This window comes from Molothrus aeneus, chromosome 9 (assembly GCF_037042795.1).
Source record: "Molothrus aeneus isolate 106 chromosome 9, BPBGC_Maene_1.0, whole genome shotgun sequence".
NCBI lineage: Eukaryota > Metazoa > Chordata > Aves > Passeriformes > Icteridae > Molothrus > Molothrus aeneus.
The window spans coordinates 19,148,272-19,166,300 of record NC_089654.1 but is presented as its reverse complement, the minus strand read 5'-3'; the positions used below and the strand labels follow the sequence as shown (position 1 = coordinate 19,166,300).

Sequence of the window (18,029 nt, the reverse complement as noted above, 5' to 3'; positions counted from 1 at the left end):
AGCCATGTTGACAGCAGAGAGGTGCTTACAGCTCTGTGCATTGCAGGGAAGAAGGAAATTAATTGTTGTCTCTTTGCAGTAGAACTGTTAATTGACTTAAACCATTAATTTAAATGAAATATCTTAGGCATAGTGTAAAGTTTTAGGTTGAATGGAAAGCATTTTTAAAGAAAAAAAAACCTTTCTAAAATGCACTACTCCCCTGTTATAAGAACTTCTTTAATTTTCTTCCTGCCTATCTTAATGACTTAATAATGCATGGAAGGCTATAAGGGATATAAAGAATATAACCTGTGAATAATTCTTGGCTTGATATTGCTCTTGAGGAGTAGAGGTTATACACAGTCAAATGCAGCAAGATCTTTAAACAAGATTCTATCTCCAGTCTTCTCTGAAGAGTGAGGTGAGCTAAAAATACTCTATTTTATATATTATATGCTGTGATGTGAAAAACAGCATTTCCTAGAAACAGTCATGCCATGCAGAGTCTACATAGCAAAGTGCAAGTTTCTGATTTACCTGTGAAGTAATATTCTTTCAATATAATGATGGCTAAAAAATTTTACTGTTAGGAATATGTTTCAGATATGAAAACATATTTTCTGATTAATGCATTTGCTTCTAAATGTACCCTGTAGCCCTGTGCATCCCTCTGTCGTAGAGGAGTGCACTAAATTGTTCCCCATTTTATGCACAATTGACTGAGTGCAGTCATTGTGACATCCTGAGGTTTAAGACAAGAGTAGGTTTTTCAATCATTTAATTTCTCAATGCTTTCTGTCTGGTAGCGAGCAGCTCACTGGTAAATATACAGATTGTTTATTTTGAGGGCAACATAATTTTTCTGAAAGATTAGTCACTGATTGAACAGAGTCATGCTTAAAACTATTTCACTTTTAACCTGGAACTTTCTGTATCTCTTTATTATGTCAGTGTTTATAGCCCTTTGTTGTCTTATTTTCTTGTTGTGGGGTTATCTCATGCTACTCATCTCAACCTGATTTTCTTTTGATAAGCTAAGTTAGCTCAAAAATCCTTTTGGAAAGCGTTCAAATTCTTTAGTTTTTTCAAATAGTTCTGGTCCAGACAGCTGCCATGCAGTGCTCTCCTTCTTATAACTACATAACTTCTTTTATTTTCTCTGACTGTAATGCACTGGGAGCTGAGGGGGAGGGGGGAAAGAAAAAGAGTTGTTACCATTGATGGTAGTGATTTCTGTTTATTTTGAGTCCCATGTCCTGCATTTCTGGAGGGATTTTTGGTTTGATTTGGGATTTTTTTTTTCAAGTGAAACTCTGTGGAAAAGCATCATCTTTTATCATCTTTTTTTCTTTTTAGTTGGTTGCGGTTTTTTTTCCTCCTTCCCCTCCCCTCCTCTTCTGGGACCAATTAACCCATCAAGGAAGACTGGTTTTTCCTTACCACTTCAGCCCCTGACATTCAGCTCTTTTGCTTTTGTTGGCACTTAGCAGTGGTCTGAAGCTCATCAGCAAAATATGGAGCAGTATCAAGCTACCAGTTCTGGCAGAATACTTTTAAAAACAGAATTCTGTTTCATCATTTCCACTTCACTGCTTTAGATGCTGAAATTACTTGAAGTCGTGACAGCCCAGCCTGGCCTTGTTGCAGTGTTTGTGTTCTTTCTAATTGGAGCACATCAGGTGATGTACCTGACAGAAGTCTGTTACATGTCCTGGTGCTTTGTTTATTCATTTAGCGCATCAAAGGACTCTTGAATGATGCTGATTAATTCCCTTTCTCTTAATTGCCAAAATCTCCCTTCCCTGAGTTAGATACCAAGCTAACCAGCTGTAATCATGCAGTGCTTTCATTTTAGAAAATCACCTTATCACTCTTACTTATCTATCTTTGTTAACATGAGTGGTTCAGGAGTATTTTGAGGTGGCTAGCACAACAATTTTCCAGTTCTAGTTCATGTTCACTTAACTCCTTAGTGAGTTTTTCCTGCAGTATGGAGAGAAGGTTATTCACTATCTTTTTTTTTGCAATGAAACAGCATTAATACCGCTGTTCCACATTCTACTTAACAAAAAGAAAGAATAAAAAATAAGCATGACTGTAACTATTGTTGTCTGACATGTATTTTTCTCTAATGGTATTTGTCCTTCATAGTGCAAGCTTATAATCCACTTTATTGTGTTTATGCTGATGAACTAGAAGAAAAGCTTGATTTTTCAAAGAAAAAAAAAGAGAAAACTTGATGTTCCAGTAAATAGAATAAATATTTTATTTTACAAAGTGTGTGTTTTGATTAAACAGAAGGTCTCACAATAACATTTGCAGAATTACTCTCTTCAACTATAATCACGCTTAAGGTACTGCTATAAGATTTTTGCTTTGTTCTTACAATAATTCTACATCCAAATATTGCTCTTTAAAATGTATTTTTATTGGAGAATATGTAACTGGGTAGTCTTAAGATGAGTCACCTTTTGCTTCTATAGCTGTCATGGAAACTGGCAAGATGGAAACATTGCCAAAAAATTGAGACGTGTTGGCAGTGTTTTAAAATTCATATACATCATTTTTACCTGTAACATGTTTTTTCTTAATAAGACCTTAGCATTAATGTAGATAGGACAGGCTTTGCAAAAACCAAGCTCTAGTGCACCTTGCTGATGTGTAAATTGAGCAGACCCACAGATTTCACATGCGTGTGTACATTTTCCCTAATGCATCCTGAGTTGGTTTAGTGGCTGTTGTGTATTCACAGGGGTTCTTGCCTGCAGCCACACTCCTCTTGCAGCAGTGTTTTGGGAGAGTTGATGCACAATTCCAAAACCTTTAGTTACATTTTTGCAATTATCTGGGGAGAGGGCATGTTCCAGTGCTAACAAATAGGCCTAAATGCTGTGGCATTATTCTGTCCTGAAACAGAGTTCAAATTCAGGCTGGCTTGGTCCTACAGTCCTCTATTAGCAAACACAGTTCTAGTGCCTCAGTGGATTTGGTGCTGATTTTCTCTCCCAGGAGGCTTTCCATGCCTTCTTTTGAAGAAAAATGAAAGTAATCTAACCAGTTAATTCAGCATCAACTTCATTAGATATGCTGAACTGTAGTGAAACCATTTAATTCATGGTTCTTTGTTTAAATGTCTGTTACTTGGGTGTAAAATGGCAAGCTTGACATGGCATGGGACCACTATAGGAATACACATGGAGATTTCTTCTCCATCAACTGATTTTATACTCTCATCTTGGCAATTCAGCAGTCAATTTGCTTTGGGTTTTTTTTTTCTTCTATTTTTAACTCAATTTTAAATAAGATTTTATTAAATCCAGCAAATTACTTGTAAAAATGGACTGGGGTTTTTTTTGTTTTTAATGAAACTTTCAGAAGCATAGGCAATACTTTGAGTCATTGCAAATGTAAATTTTAAAATAGAAAACTCCTCAAAAGATTTAAAAGCAAAACAAGAAAAAAACCACAATTACAGGCTTTGAAGCTTTACAGTCAATCTCTTTAGACATGTGAAGAGATTTGAACACAAATGACTTTTCTGAAAATGCAAAAAAAATCAAAACAACAAGCCTCTCCTGCTATTTTTAAATTTTTCAAACTCAAATGAGTTTGAAAAAGTGAGTATGTATACTTTACAATAGCTCAGTTGTTACAGGTATCACCATGTTTTTAGTGATAGAAATTTATGTGAAGTCACATAGATTAATCTGAAGAAAAATGCTGTTTAATTATTTTCCTGTATTCAGAAAAGGTTTTGAGACTTTAGGAAGAAATCATAGGGATGTGAAGTAGAGTTATGATGAGGGTGGGAACACACTGAAAAACATATATCTCCATTTGAAAGTAAATAAACTGTGCCTACCCATCTATAACAAAAATTACCAAAACATGCTATCCTCTTTCCAAACAATATGTGCTGCTGGATATTTGGGGGTTTTTAATGTGTTTTCTTGATGGTTTTTCCCCCCCTTTTTTTTTTGTAACTTGGATGGCTAACAATTTTAAGAATTGCAGTTTAAACTTCAGCATCTTTAATTTATGGTTTGCTTCTTTCATTGAAATGATGATGTAGAATTCCTGGTTACTGCTGTCTGCTGAGAGAAGGGCTGGTGTTCTCAGTTCATTGGAACTGACACTTGCTGGTTTGAAGAGTGTAAAGTGCTTTCTGGTCATCTTTCATCTGTCCAAGCTTAAAGTAATCATTACTGTACAACATATGAGAGTATATAACCACACTTCATGCCTTTTAAAAATGTTTGTTGATCAGATTTACTTGGGATTCTATTTTGATGGATCCATTTAAAATACTGCACTAATTAAGTGTAACTATCTTTCCAGTTGTTAAAATGCACTTCTGAAAATGAGAAGCCTTCGAGGATCATTAAGAGAGGAGAAGTTGCAAGTGCTCATTAATGAAGGGCTATTCCTTCTGCCTTGCTCTTACTAAAACCAGACCTTAAGTCAATGATATTCAAATCTATATGCTGACAGCACTTTTCTACTTAGGAAAGAATATCCAGATGGTCTCAAATCTTCAAGATGTGAAAATGCATTTAAAAGACAACTTTGAAAATATACACTGAGACTTAGAATATAGGGGGAAAGTAGTTGTATGATATTAGTTAGAGCTATAAAGCTATATAGAAATGTATTATGCACTTGTACTAATGGGTTTCATTATGGGTGCCAAAGAGCATTTTCTGTAATAACTAGTTAGGAATAGTAGGAGAATGGAAGGGAAGACTGTGAGGGTCTAGTCTGTCTTAGGAGTCATGTTGGTCTCCAGTAATTCTCTCTAATTCTGAAGAATTGATGCTCTTTTAAAACACATTTGGGGGTTTTACTTGCTCTTTATTTATAACCATACTAATCTGGGACAGCTCATCACTGTACAAGGCTTATATTCATCAGAAAGACTTCTTAAAACACATCTGTATAGGAGCTAATAAAATAACTGGATACTGTCTAAGCTGATTAAATTTTTAATAAAACTTTAGACTTCAGTAGAAACAGAAATGTAAATAAATACACTAGAGCAGGTTATGATTTTCTCTTAATTATACTGACTTCTTACTAATCCAGATGAACCATTTGCAGTGCTTCATTTTCATCTGGTTTTGATAGTCATACATAAACTTATGGATCTGTGTAATTACTGATGTAGCTTTTTTCCTCACTAATGAACTACATCATGTGTTTCCTGTGTCATTATCTGAATCAACATCTAAAGTAAGCTGACTTTTACAGTAGCAGTTGGATTCTCATTCCGGATAAATGGAAACAATTCAATTACAGTAGCAGTGATATTTTAAAGGACTTGTGACACTTTTGTTAAGATTCTCAAGAAACTGGTTTGGAAAAGTAAGTGTGGATACAGCAACGCTGATGGACTTTACTCAGCTTTTAATTACTTTTATTTTATTCATGTTTACCTATGTAGAGATTCAGGTCTTCCCCCCCAAGTCTGTTCATTTATTTTCCTCTTTTCTGTCCTTCCTCTACTCCTTAAGTGAATAATATATCTTTTATATATATAAATAAAACCTCTCCAGTAAGTTTTAATCAGTTTTTCTTCTCTGCACAGTCCCTTCAGTCTGGGTATGTTCAGTACTAAAGCCTTGCTGCTTTGGTGAAACTTGCTGAGCTCTTCAAATCAATGTACTTCATGATGGAGAAGAACTGAAGAAGCTGCTCATTAAAAGGAGGAACCTTCAAAACAAGATGTATGAATTCCTTAACACCAAGAGAAGACTTCTTAACGGGCAGAAATTTATTGTTAATGACTACTGCAGATGCACTGAAGTTGAATTTATGGAAATTACTACCCCATGTTATATACAAATTTAAATTTTTTATGTTGAGACAGCTTGAATATATTTCTAATGAGTTTCATTAAGACATTTATTAACTTGTGTACAGTGTTAAAATATGTATTAAGAGAATATTTTGGTAAGCTATATATAAAAATAATGTAAAAACTAGAATATATTTTAATTTAGGGTCTACTTTGCTACAAAAATGTGTATTTTAAAGAATTTGTACATGTTTATCAAAGATATAATTTTTTTCTATGAATGAGAGATTTTTCTTGTTTTATGGGTCCATCATTATTTCTTAGAGCCTAATGTAATTTACTTTTTTACTAATTGGTCTTCTGGTAATTTGATGGAAGTCTAACTAGTGAGAGATTTGTTATTACAATATCAAGTAAAAGCACTTGATAATAATGTGCTTTCCACTTCTGGCTGCTAACGTTTCTTAAGGAAACACAATGAAAGAAAAATAAAGGGAAAATATTTGTTGATATGTGATGTAATTACACCTTCTACTGCAACACAGAAGTAATGTATGTGATTACTCAATTGTACAAGTAATGCTCTTTCAATTTCTTAAAGGATTTATGTTTTGTTTTCAATGTGGAGTGTTAACTTTTGCTATGCAATATATGCTGCAAAAATGAAGGCAGATCAAACTGAAGTTGGTAAAAATGTACAATGAATTAGGTAGCACTGCATACTTGCATGTTTTTAACCTGCATTTGGCAGTATGTGTACAATTTCCTTAGCAGCACACAGTATATGTTGGTCATATATTCAATTTTTATCTAGCAATTGGATGCTTTGTAAACCTGTACATCTGTTGTTAAGCATATGGCTGAGGTAGCCTCCTTTCATGGAAGGTTTTTGTCATAGTAAAGGTGTTCTTTACTTTGTGGAACATACAGGTCAGTCAGATGTGATTAGGAATGAGGCTTAGGATGAAATGGTGTTACAGGGAGGTACTAAAGATCATGTGTAAAATTTTCAGAACTCACAAGTGCATGGTAAGGAAAAGAATATAAGCAACTGTGAGGAATTTATTTGCCCCTCATGTATGAGACAAAACCAAAACAGATTTGTTACCTGTTTGTTTTTCCAATAGCAGCAGAAACTTAAAAATAAAACTTAGTTGAGTTGTCAGTCTTTGTTAATGCAGACATGTGAATACCCTGCATTTGTTTTACAACTGAAGTTAAGTGCTACATCAGTTTTTAAAAGATGAGATCACAAATTGCTATGGAAAGTTGTACTGAAAGTGTTCAAAAGCAATACCAAGAGCAGCTAAATAAATCAAAATCACTGATGAATAAATTTAACATGCAATACTGTACATTTTTGCAACTGTGTATATGTAACATATACACACAAAGTAGCGTGTGTGTATATATATACAATATATTGTATATGAATTATAGATTAATAAGGTAATTCTACCTCTCATAAAGAATTTTCTCATTTACTTTGTTATAAATAGTTTTCGTTAATAAAATACTGGTTAATTTTGAAATGTAGATATATATATATATATATATACAGCTAATTGGTAATAAAATGCCTGTATAAGCCAGCTTCATCGTTTCTTGTTTTTTTCCTAGATCTTTTGATGATTTGATCTCTAATTGAAGATAACTTTTCAAAATCACCTTCTTTCCTGTAAACCATGTAATGTACTTAAAAGTAGGATAACATTGCAAAAGGCCATTAGCAAGACAGATACCTCTTTTAACACTTTCTCTAAACTTTCTTGGTTATGTTTATGCTTTGTATAATGCCAGGTATTGAATCAACATGTTGATATCATGATGATGGCATTATATTTCAAAATACAGTGATTTCAAAGCTGTGTCTGAACTGAGGAGTCCTTTCTGGCTGAGGCCCCTTTTTACACGTGTAATATATCTTGACTTTTTTGCATATGCGACAGTCTCTTAGTCCCACCAACAGCAGGTTCTTTGTCCATAAGAATCTAAACAATTTAGCTTTCTTTAGCTTTTTGGCCTTCCTTCAATTTCAAACTAATCACAAATGGTTCTAACATTTGTTTAACCCTGTTCCTGATTTTCAGCAAATTTGTTGCATTGCATGATTATTTATTATTTATTAGCCTGTCAGCCTCTCTTGCAATAGATGTGGACAGTGTGTAACTGTTACACAGCCACTCTAAAGGAATGGGAAAGCTGGGAATAGAGTCGCTGCTTTCCAAGTTGCCCAAATTCTGGTGACAGTCTGATCTAAAAAAACAACAAAAGGCTTCTGCAACTGCATGTGGATGAATAATGGATGGTGATTTGGATGTGCAAAGTAAATATACAGGAAGAACAGCTAATTAAAAGGTTTCTAGTACATAGGAATCAACCTCTCCTTTGGCCTTTTTCTAGACTTTTATTGATTTATTAGATGAAATACATAAATACCAGCTTATGTACAACATTTTTTTATTCATAAATAAGTCAGTATTCTGCAACAATCAACTTCTTAACAACAACAAAAAAATTTGGAACAGTAAAAGGTCAGGAAGGCCTTTTAGAACCTTGTAGCTTTTAAGAAATAGCCTGAAATTTATTTTATATCCTATGTTCACTTGTTCTTGAACTTCACCATTTCTGTTCCTTCAAATATGACTATATCTTGTTCCGGGAGAACAAGTTGTAGTGCACAAGATCTCTCAAAACCTGAATGGATGGATCAAATAAATCTGAAGGTCTCTACAGGGCATAATATTCTGTGGCTAACATCTTATGAAACAGTTAATCATCATAATCTCTTTTTAAAGTATGCTTTATGAAGCTTTTCAGTTAGGGAGGTATTTCTTGTTACAAATTCAGAGACTATTTTTCAATTACAGTACTGCAGAAAGAGGAGGATTTTAGTTTCTATAATAACTGTTCTTTACTGACAACTAAACAATGAAAGGCCTCAAAAGGTTTGACACTTGATTAGATCTACACTGTAAAGTGCAGCAGGCAAAAAATATGGTAATTAAGGGCCTGATCAAGTAAATCACTGAGGCATGTCTTTAACCTTAAGCACATGAGCCATCTAATTAATTAAAAGTGAACATAGATATTCATGTTTGTAACGAAACCACCTTTGGATCAATATTTCTGTCAATTGTTAACATAAGCCTTTTTATCAAATAAAAGATATGCTGTATTGCAACATCCATTAACCCACACAATTTAACTTTTTTAACTTGAAAAAATGTATATTGCAACTATAACTACCTCCTATTACATTCTTTTGGTATTGCTATTAGCATGAGGAGTTAAACAATATCTAAAAATGCCTTATGAAGGTCTCTGGTACAGATAATACCTTACAAGCTGTGATTGCTTGCTTTTCTAGCCTACACCTAACCTACCTGCAAAAGCAGTTTTTTCTTAAGCTCATCACAAAATTAACCAGCATTCTGTATCTGGAAAGCTTTCCAAAGTAAACGGAAGTTCTCTTACTGAATTTCTTATCAAGTTTTGTCCAGGTTAAGGACAGTTACTATTCTGTCCCTGTTTGAGTACAGCAGGGTAGAGTTCCTGGGAGAATCCCATGACTAATTATTCTGCATCTGGGAATGAATGGACTGTTAATGCCTACTCTTCAATCAGTTTTTTGTCCACCTCAGGAGCTGTTATTCACCTCTCCAGGAGCTAATTTTGGAGCGAGCCTGTTTCAAATACTACACAGATCCTGTGTTATCTGTGTGCTCACCAACACCAGTGTTCACCTCTGGCAGGGTGGCAATGCAGGATTTCCTGTGGGTTGAGACAGGCTGAGGTTTATGAAGAGATGTAAAATGTTCAAATTGAGAACCAACTTCCTCAAATAAGTACTGTCTTACAAGGATTGGTCTATTTATTGTGTTTGAAAGATTTCATTTGGAAAGCATATTGTTATTATACACCAGTTCTAAAATTAACTAAAATTGCAGAAGCATACTGATCTTACTCTTAACCAAAAAAAGATCAGAAAAAAATCTGTTAAAAAGTGAGTATCGAGCAGAAAAATGTCTACAGTTTATGGACAGTATTTCAGACAGAAGTGACTGATACTGGTTTAAAACCTTGCTTCAAATGAAAGTTGTGTAAATGGGTTAGACCCAGAAGACTGGTAAGGCAGAGAGAAAAGAGTCAGACTGTGTAGTTGGAGTATTTCTGGAGCATGATAGGGTTTGGCTTTTTTTTTTTTTTCTTCTTGATTTAACAAGTTGAAAATCTGCTGAATAATTCATGAAGAGTGGAAGGGCTGAATCTTCCTGGAATGATATACAGTGTACGTACTGTGGCACAGGAGAAACTGCAAAGCTTTGTATCAGTTGCTGCCGTTTCTGCTGCCGATTGCAAGGTGCTGCTGCTTTTGCTGTTTTCACAGCTACAGAAACCTCAGCCGTGCTCTGGTCTGCCAACAGCCATTTGCCTCCCTATGGACCCACCTTCACCAGCTACAATCTGTGGACTCTCTTGCTGCCTACCTGCCTTGGACACTGCTAGTTTTTGGATCCTTACTGCAAACAGCATTTTCTGGACCTTACAGCTTGTATGACTGAAACCTGCCTTAGAGTCCTTCAGCTGCACAGCCTCCTGTGCGCTTGGTGAGGACTCCTGCAGCAGAACTTCTGACCCAGACAAGGATGGGATTTACAGGGCGAAGTCAAAACTGAGCTGCATTCAGCGAGATGCCCAACGCCTCTTCCTGGAGTGCTAGCTCGCCTCTGCTGCTGCTCTGGGAGGACTCCTCCGGGACCCGCATCTTTCTATCGCTGCTCTACGCAGTCTTAGCTATCTCAGGGACTTTATCCAATGTGATGGTCATCTATTTAGTCTTCTCCTTCAAGAAGCTGCAGACAACCAGCAATGCCTTCATCGTGAACGGCTGTGCGGCAGACCTGAGCGTGTGTGCCCTGTGGATGCCCCAGGAGGCTGTGCTGGGGCTGCTGCCCCCCAATTCCTCCTCCCTTCGCTCGGCGGAGTACCGGCTGCTCCGAGGGGGGCTCCTGGGCCTCGGCCTCACCGTCTCCCTGGCCTCGCACCTGCTGGTGGCTTTCAACAGGTACGTGCTCATCACCAAGCTGCCCAGCGTGTACCAGGCCCTCTACCAGCGGAGACACACGGGCTGCATGATCGGGCTCTCCTGGGCCCTCGCCCTGCTCCCGGTCCCGCTGCTGCCCGGGCTCTGGACCCTGGGCTCAGCCCAGTCGGACGGCAGCTCTCGCTACACCGCCCTGCTCCTCGCCCTGGCCGTGCTGGGCCAGACCGCGCTGCTGCTCCACTGCTACCTCGGCATCGTGCGGCGGGTGCGGGGCAGCGCCAAGCGGGTCAGCGTCCTCAACTTCCACCTGCTGCACCAGCTGCCCTTCCCCGCCGCGCCGCCGCCGCCTCGCCGCGCCCAGCGCCGCCTCAGCAGCGTCTCCGTCCTGCTGCTCTGCTGCGTGTTCCTGCTGGGCACCCAGCCCCTGGTCTGGGTGAGCCTCCTGGGCTTCTTCCTGCGCCCGGCGCCGCCGGCGCTGCAGGCCGCCAGCTGGCTGCTGCTCTGCTCGCTCTCGGCCCTCAACCCGCTGCTCTACACGTGGCGCAGCGAGGAGTTCCGCCGGGCGGCCCGCTCCGTCCTGCCCCGCGGCGAGGGGCCGGCCGCCGCCCCGCGCCCCTCGGCCGCCGCCGCGGGCCCCGCCGGTGCCCCGCCCTGCCCGCAGCTGCCGCGGCGCCGGGGCACGGGGAGCAGCGCCAGCGCCGCGGCCGCGCCGCGCTGAGGGCCCGGGGCAGCGCCGGGACCCCGGGGCCGCGCGCGCGCGGGAACGGCCGCGGCCCCTCAGGCCGCTCCGCCACCCCCGCCGGCGGCCACCGCCCGTCGGGCAGCCGAGCCGCCCCGGCCCCCGGTAGCGCTTCTTCCCCTCCTGTTGCTCCTTTGTGACCCCACGCCCTTCTTGCCCGCTCCCCTTTCCACCGCACGGCCAGGCAGCGCCGGGTGCCTTCCCGAGGCACCGGGACGGACACTGGGGCGGGATCTCCCGGCCGCCCCCTCAGCCCCGCTCCCGGCACGGAGCTGTCCGCCCCCAGGAGCCGGCCAGGACTCCAGCCAAAGCACTGGATTTAGGAATCTGGGATAACCGGTAAATATGGCAACGCACGTAATTGTTGTTATGCTCTAAAGATTTCACTATGAGACAGGCACCTAGACAGCTCTTTCTGAGACATATGCAAGTTTGTTTTTATAAAATCGATGTAATTCTTTCAGCATTTAAAGTAGTTCTTTGAAGTGAGCTCCCTGAACACAAGGTTCGTTTGTGAAGGACTGGCAGGTGTCTCATTACACACACAGGCACACAGACACCGGGAGCTGCTTCCTTTCCCCCAGCATACCTGATCTCTGTGCTCCATGCAAGACCCTCCTTCAGCTTTCTCTGGCAAACTTCAGGATGATGCTGTCTGTGGAAACTGTTAAAAACAAAAACATACGCACCTTTGTGGTGATTTGGTTTGGATATTTTGTTTTGAAAGCTTTTTAAGGCCTGTTTTAACAAAGGTCTCTGCCCATGGGCACTCGATAAAATACAATGCAATATGAAGGCTGGTGTTGCCCATCTAACCTTGTCACCTGTTCAGTTACCAGTTTGTTGTATTTCTCTTAAATATATTATTGCAGAAGTATGGTTTCACAGCCTCTGCCAGATACAAAATAACAGATTCTGTGTGGCATTTGGAAAGGAGACAGCTCCTCACACCGAAACTGTGGTGGTGAGTGCTGCAGGCCCATTCCTCCCAGGAATGCTCTTAAAATCTTTCTATTTCCTTCTGTGTTGCTTGACTTCCTCCTTCCTCTTTTCCAACGCAGTTGCTGCTGTTCTCATGGTGATGATACTTAGTGCTGTTTTTGCCTTCTGGCACAAACGTCTGCAGGAAGGTAGTTGTGTTCTGAATCCGTGGGCATCCACAAGCAGTATCACCTAAGCTGTGCTGTCTCGAGAAGAATGGACCCGTGAGAACGTAGGAAACTTTGTCACAACAAGAGTTTGTTGCATTGGGTGACACAAACTTAGAGCTCTCATGAGGGTAGTTTAATGATGGGATAATAACAAGGAAAAGTCACACATGATAAGTAATAATATAAAAGGCCCTTTGGCCATATTTTATAATGCCCCACACACTTTGCTTGCTTTACCTGCTGAGTTTGAGTATTCACAGAAAATGCTTTAAGAGAAGGGAATAATTTAATTTTTTCCCCAAGACTAAGACCTGTTAGGTATCTGTGATACAATGATGTATCTAAAAGTCCCATACCAATATTTTGTTTCCTGGCATAAAAAAATCTCCATAATCACAGAAGAGATACTTGTTAAGATCAGGATTTGAAAAACACAAAGAATGAAGACCTCAAAAGGATTCTTTTTTTTTTTTAATTGACATCCAGAAAATGTATGAACATCTCGAAAACAGCTTTAGCCACTTTCAAGTACCTATGGGAAAGTAAAATAAGTTTCCTTGAGTCTGAGTTTTACAGGAAGCTTCTTCTTTCATATTGGAGACAGTGTTCCTCTGAGTGATGGCACCAGAAAGATGCAGAGGGCCAGCAAGGAAATATTGAACATATAAGATATGCAAGATTAATTTTATTAACACTGTGCACATATCTTGGAGAGTGAAGGAGCCCCTATATCCTTGTTGTAATATCTCATCCTAATCGCAGTGGCTGTGCTTTAGCTGTTTTTGTGGAGCAACTGGAGGAGGGAAACTGCTTTGTCCTCATCTATCCCAATCCTGGAAAATACACTGGTTCACTCCCAAAATAAAGTTCAACCAAGGGCCACCCGAGGGTAAGACCCTGTTCAACTACAAAATAATCCTTGGGCTGGAACTCACAGAAGAATGCATATTGCATCTCCCACCATGGCTAAAGAACCTCAAGACACTTGGTAAAGCTCATTACTGGGCTCATAAGCAAAAAAAAAAAAAAAAAAAAAAAAAAAAAAAAAATCAAACTCTAAAATAAAAAATTAGACAATGCCTCTCCCCTGTTTTTGGCTATGGAACATGTTAGTCTGGAATGAAAGCAATAAATTTTTTCCAAATTCAATGTCCAAACCATCAGATAACTGGTACTTCTGGGCTTCTTCCCTTGTGAAATAGCATGCAAGTTAAATCTGAAATGCCTGTATTTTATATAGACCACCTTTAAAATGTAAACATGTATAAAAATGCTATGATGTACAAAACTCTAAACAGCTATCCTTATGCTATGCATCAATTCCAGAAATACCTGGAAATCCCTTGGAAATTTTGATGTAATTACATCTGACTGTAAATATTTGACTGTTTTAATATACTCAGGTGACCTAAATAACATTACGCAGAAAAAAATGAATTTAAAGTAATTAAGAAAGACTATTTGCCTCAAGATCAATTTCTCTGAGAAATTACTGCTCTGAAAAGTCCTGTATGCCTTGTTCTATAGCCATAATCTTTGTATTTCCACCTTGTAAATACTCCATGGTAAATTGCAATGGAATCTCGGCTTGGCTCAAGTTCTCCTGGCTCTGTGGCACTGCTTCTTGGTTAAGGAAATGGATTTCATTCTCAGTTTCTGTCATTCTATGCTTTAATTTACAGATTTATATGTCCTCTGCTAGTTTAATGGTGACTTTTCTTCAACGTGAATTTCTGTCATGCTCAAACAACTAATTTACAGACACAAGGGATATGTTGCCAATTTACAGACACAAGGGATATGTCCTTTAAAATGTCTCAACCAAACACTCTTTCAAGAAGTGTAAATGAAGATGATGGAAAATCCTGTCAGCAATTCAAATGAGGTTTGCTTGAACTGAGTTGCTCCTTTCCTCTGGTGTTGTGCCAAGCAAGTTGTGTGAGCATGGCCTGAAGCTGCCCTTCCTAGACTGGCTGGCATTGACATGTATTAGCTGCCTTCATGTGCTTTAGATGGGAGGTGAGAGCTCATTAAAGCATTGAATTTATGATGCAGGAATGATACAGTAGTGCAGATCAGCCACGATGTACGCATGCAATAGTTGCCTGTTCCTTTGCTATTTTCTCAGGGCTTCTGGAAACAAGAGCAGGTAGGAGTTAGTAATAGCCTGCATGAATTGTGGTCAGTTGCACTGATGTGCTTGAAAAGTGCCATTGGGTGTATTATGGCCCAAATAGATCTGCCACTCAGTTTGTGAATTGCCCATGCAGAAATACATGTGGGACCTGCTTTTTGAAAGTAAAATTGTGATGCCTCAAAATAATGCCCTGAGGCATGGGTTATTTGTGAAAATTGCTTGCAGAGGGTGTTCCTGAAGTTAGAGTTTGGATTTAATCTTTTGAAGTCACCCTTAATTCAAAATAGTTATAAAAAGCCATAGAGCTGCTTTGTGGAATGAGGTACCTACAGCAATATGAGTCTCCACCAAAACTGGGCAATCATTGCCTCCAAAATAGGTGTGTAAAAAGTATACAGGCAGCTATGTGAAGCTGGGAAATTATGACAAGGGGAGATGAAGAAGGCAGGACAGGGGCACTAACAGTTTGATCCTGAGAAACAACACAGAAAAAAATCTGAAAGCCAGAAAAGGCCTGGGATTATGATAAAAGCAACCATCTCAGATTCTTTGATTCTTTGTATGTGAGGAAATACATTTCTATGCTTTTCTTAATAAATAAAAACATGCACTTGTATTTTCAATTTCTTCCTTTAACAAAGCATTCCATACACCAGCAAATTTTCTTTAAATTCTGAAATCAAAAAAGGTATGAGTTGCATCAGCAGTCTTGTGGAGACTGCATTCAACAGCAGTGCTGGACTGACAAGCAGTGATAACATCTTAGCTAACCTCCAGATTCAGTCAGCCATAAGCACATTGTGAACCTTTTTTTCCTAACTACCAAGTTGATGCTATTTTTAAAAAAACCCACATACAGATTATTTTCAAATGAAGACATTTAAGTGTAGCATTTCATTAAAGAAAAAAGTGACAACATATACTTTAGCTTTCTATTTAATCTTAAATCACATAACTAGATTATTGCAATATTCTTTAAATTCAGAAGTCCCTTTCTCAAATGGCAGCGAAAATAGCTTTTCTCGTGACTGTTTAACTTCTAAGAAAGCTACTTTTTTTTGCTCCTTTATGTCAATCCTTCCCATGCACTGTCATCATTTTGCCAGGGTAATAGTCTATTTTCTTTCCTTCTCTTCCCCTTTCTTCAGTATCTTCTGTAATTTTCTTCACTAAGGGAAAAGTTCTTGATTCTGCTGATCAGGGCACAACTCCTTGAGCTGGGTAAGTTTTGGGAGACAGTTGTAAACTAAAACTAAAGTGATGGACAAATCCCACATACTTAAATTTCTATTTAGAGTAAGTAGGTATTGAAGTTAGGCTTTTACTGTGCAGAGCAGTGGACAAATTTTTTGTCTATATTTACAGATATTTGCATTTGAGTAAGGTTGTGTAAAAAAGGATAATATGAAAGAAAAATTTAAAAATAGTTTGAAGGCTGGAGAAAAAATCTTTTTGGCTGAAGAGTTCAATCATATTAACTTAAAAGCAACATCATTACAGAATAAACACATTTATGCAGGTATTCACACCAATCTGTTACCATACATGGTGATCTATTGATCTCTTCTGGTGTGGAAAACACGACCTTAGAGGGAAATAGCTCTGCTTGAAGAGCATGGGCCACCTTGCCTGTTTGTTGTCAAGGAGTTCAATATGGGAAAGGTCTCTGTGCAGTCTGCCCTACACCCAGTCTGCATGGATATTCATGAAAATAAAGAACTGGAAACAATCCCAAGAAAAAAAACATTTGTGGCTGTTTTCTAGCCTGAAGCTTTGGGTGTCTGAAGAGGCAAAATAACCACTCCAGGAAGGTTAGCTGTTTGGAGTTCAGGGAAAACTGCAGGATGTCTAACCTGCAACCCCAGACATCAGGCTTGTCATCAGTGTAGAGCCAAGCTTTTGAGTTGTTCAGAAGGAAAGCAAACTGCCAGCTGGAAGGGGAGCTCAAGCCAATCAAGGGAGCTGTGTAGCACCTTAGACTTCACCATGCTGAACTTTTCCTCTTGTAAGACAATGGGTTGAAATAATGAATAATAAAAATGTGCCTCTGCCAAAATTTTTCAGCATCCTTTAAATGTCTCTTTTTTCTGTACTGTGAGATTCACTCCTGCTTCCAAAGTTTTCCTGCTGCTCTAGAATTGAAAGCCAATGAAAAGCATAATTAGTATTAATTACCAGAGAAACACAAAGGAAGGAAAAATAAATCTCATCCTTACTGGACAGAATGAGCTCTGGTGGCTCAAGAGCCAGGGCAGACAAAACAAGAACAGAGCTGCTGTTATTAAAAAGCTTCACTTAAGACCAAAGATGCCTTGGGTTCAGGCTGTCTTCACCTGCTGTGTGGCAGTCTGAGGGCAGAATTAAAAACCCAGCTATGCTTCAGGCAAGAGCTGCATCCCTCCTGATCTGTTCTGAAGCTGATGATGTGATGGAGGTGTAATGTTAGTCACAAAGCAACAAAGTGAGCATTAGCAACAGAGGAAAACTGTGAAAGGGAGAGCTTGAGAGACAAAGATGATGAATTGAAAAATAGTCAGTTTTATAAAACATTGTGCAAACTTTGCTTCATGTGTCTTCCATATCCTCTATGTTTGCTTCTGACCCCTTTGTCTCCCTTACCTCTGTGCACCACAGTGCTGAGATATCCAGTTTCTCCTCGGCCTGAAACCTCTGACACTGAGTTTGATGTAATTTCATTAAACACTGTTCCTGTGATTCTCTATAAACTTTGCATCTTCCATTCTAAGATTCAGTGAGATGGCTGTAGCAGTGTTGTCGCTGTGGAGACAGGAGCACCAAGGTTTGAACAGAGTTAGTAACCAGAAATATTGTGAAGATATGTGAGTAGTGCTGCTTCATCTATGTTTGAGTATTCCTCCTTTGTCTTCTGTTGCATTTCATACATGGCCATCTACACATACTGGAATAGCTTCATTTCAGGAGTGTCCTTTTCCACAAAAATATCTCTTTCAATTAATCCTGTTTTATAAAGGTAGTGATAAAATCTTGCAGGATTTGAAATGTTCAGTCATATTCACTCCTCCAGCGAGCATAATTGTCCCTCTTTCATTCAACAGAGCATCTCCCCTTACTCTAGATTAGTTTTTCTCAGTTTGTGGCATTATTTCTCTAGGACAGATTAAATGAAAGAGTTGGTAGGTTGCAACAGGGGGAAAAAA

General features: G+C 39.2%; 3 protein-coding genes across 8 annotated transcripts in view; all 3 read left to right on the top strand.

Annotated features, from left to right (window-relative positions):
* CDC14A (cell division cycle 14A) overlaps nt 1-7,368 on the top strand; it is a 49,616-nt gene extending 42,248 nt beyond the window's left edge. For all 3 annotated transcript variants that reach the window (XM_066556000.1, XM_066556001.1, XM_066555999.1), the window contains one exon: nt 5,567-7,368. In XM_066556000.1, the coding sequence (XP_066412097.1) occupies nt 5,567-5,596 (30 nt within the window). In that variant the 3' untranslated portion in view covers nt 5,597-7,368. The remainder of the gene's footprint in view (nt 1-5,566) is intronic.
* Nucleotides 7,369-10,045: 2,677 nt separating this feature from the next.
* GPR88 (G protein-coupled receptor 88) lies at nt 10,046-11,541 on the top strand. The gene has a single exon (XM_066555962.1). It carries the CDS (start codon nt 10,471-10,473, stop codon nt 11,539-11,541), a length of 1,071 nt encoding a protein of 356 aa, XP_066412059.1. The 5' UTR covers nt 10,046-10,470.
* Nucleotides 11,542-11,634: 93 nt separating this feature from the next.
* Nucleotides 11,635-18,029, top strand: part of VCAM1 (vascular cell adhesion molecule 1) — a 44,681-nt gene continuing 38,286 nt past the window's right edge. For all 4 annotated transcript variants that reach the window (XM_066555323.1, XM_066555322.1, XM_066555320.1 and 1 more), the window contains exon 1: nt 11,635-14,732. The gene's annotated coding sequence lies outside the window, so the exon portion shown is untranslated. The remainder of the gene's footprint in view (nt 14,733-18,029) is intronic.

What these genes read in the sequence shown, in the direction of transcription:
- GPR88 (XM_066555962.1), top strand. Translation starts at nt 10,471, where the DNA reads ATGCCCAACGCCTCTTCCTGGAGTGCTAGCTCGCCTCTGCTGCTGCTC.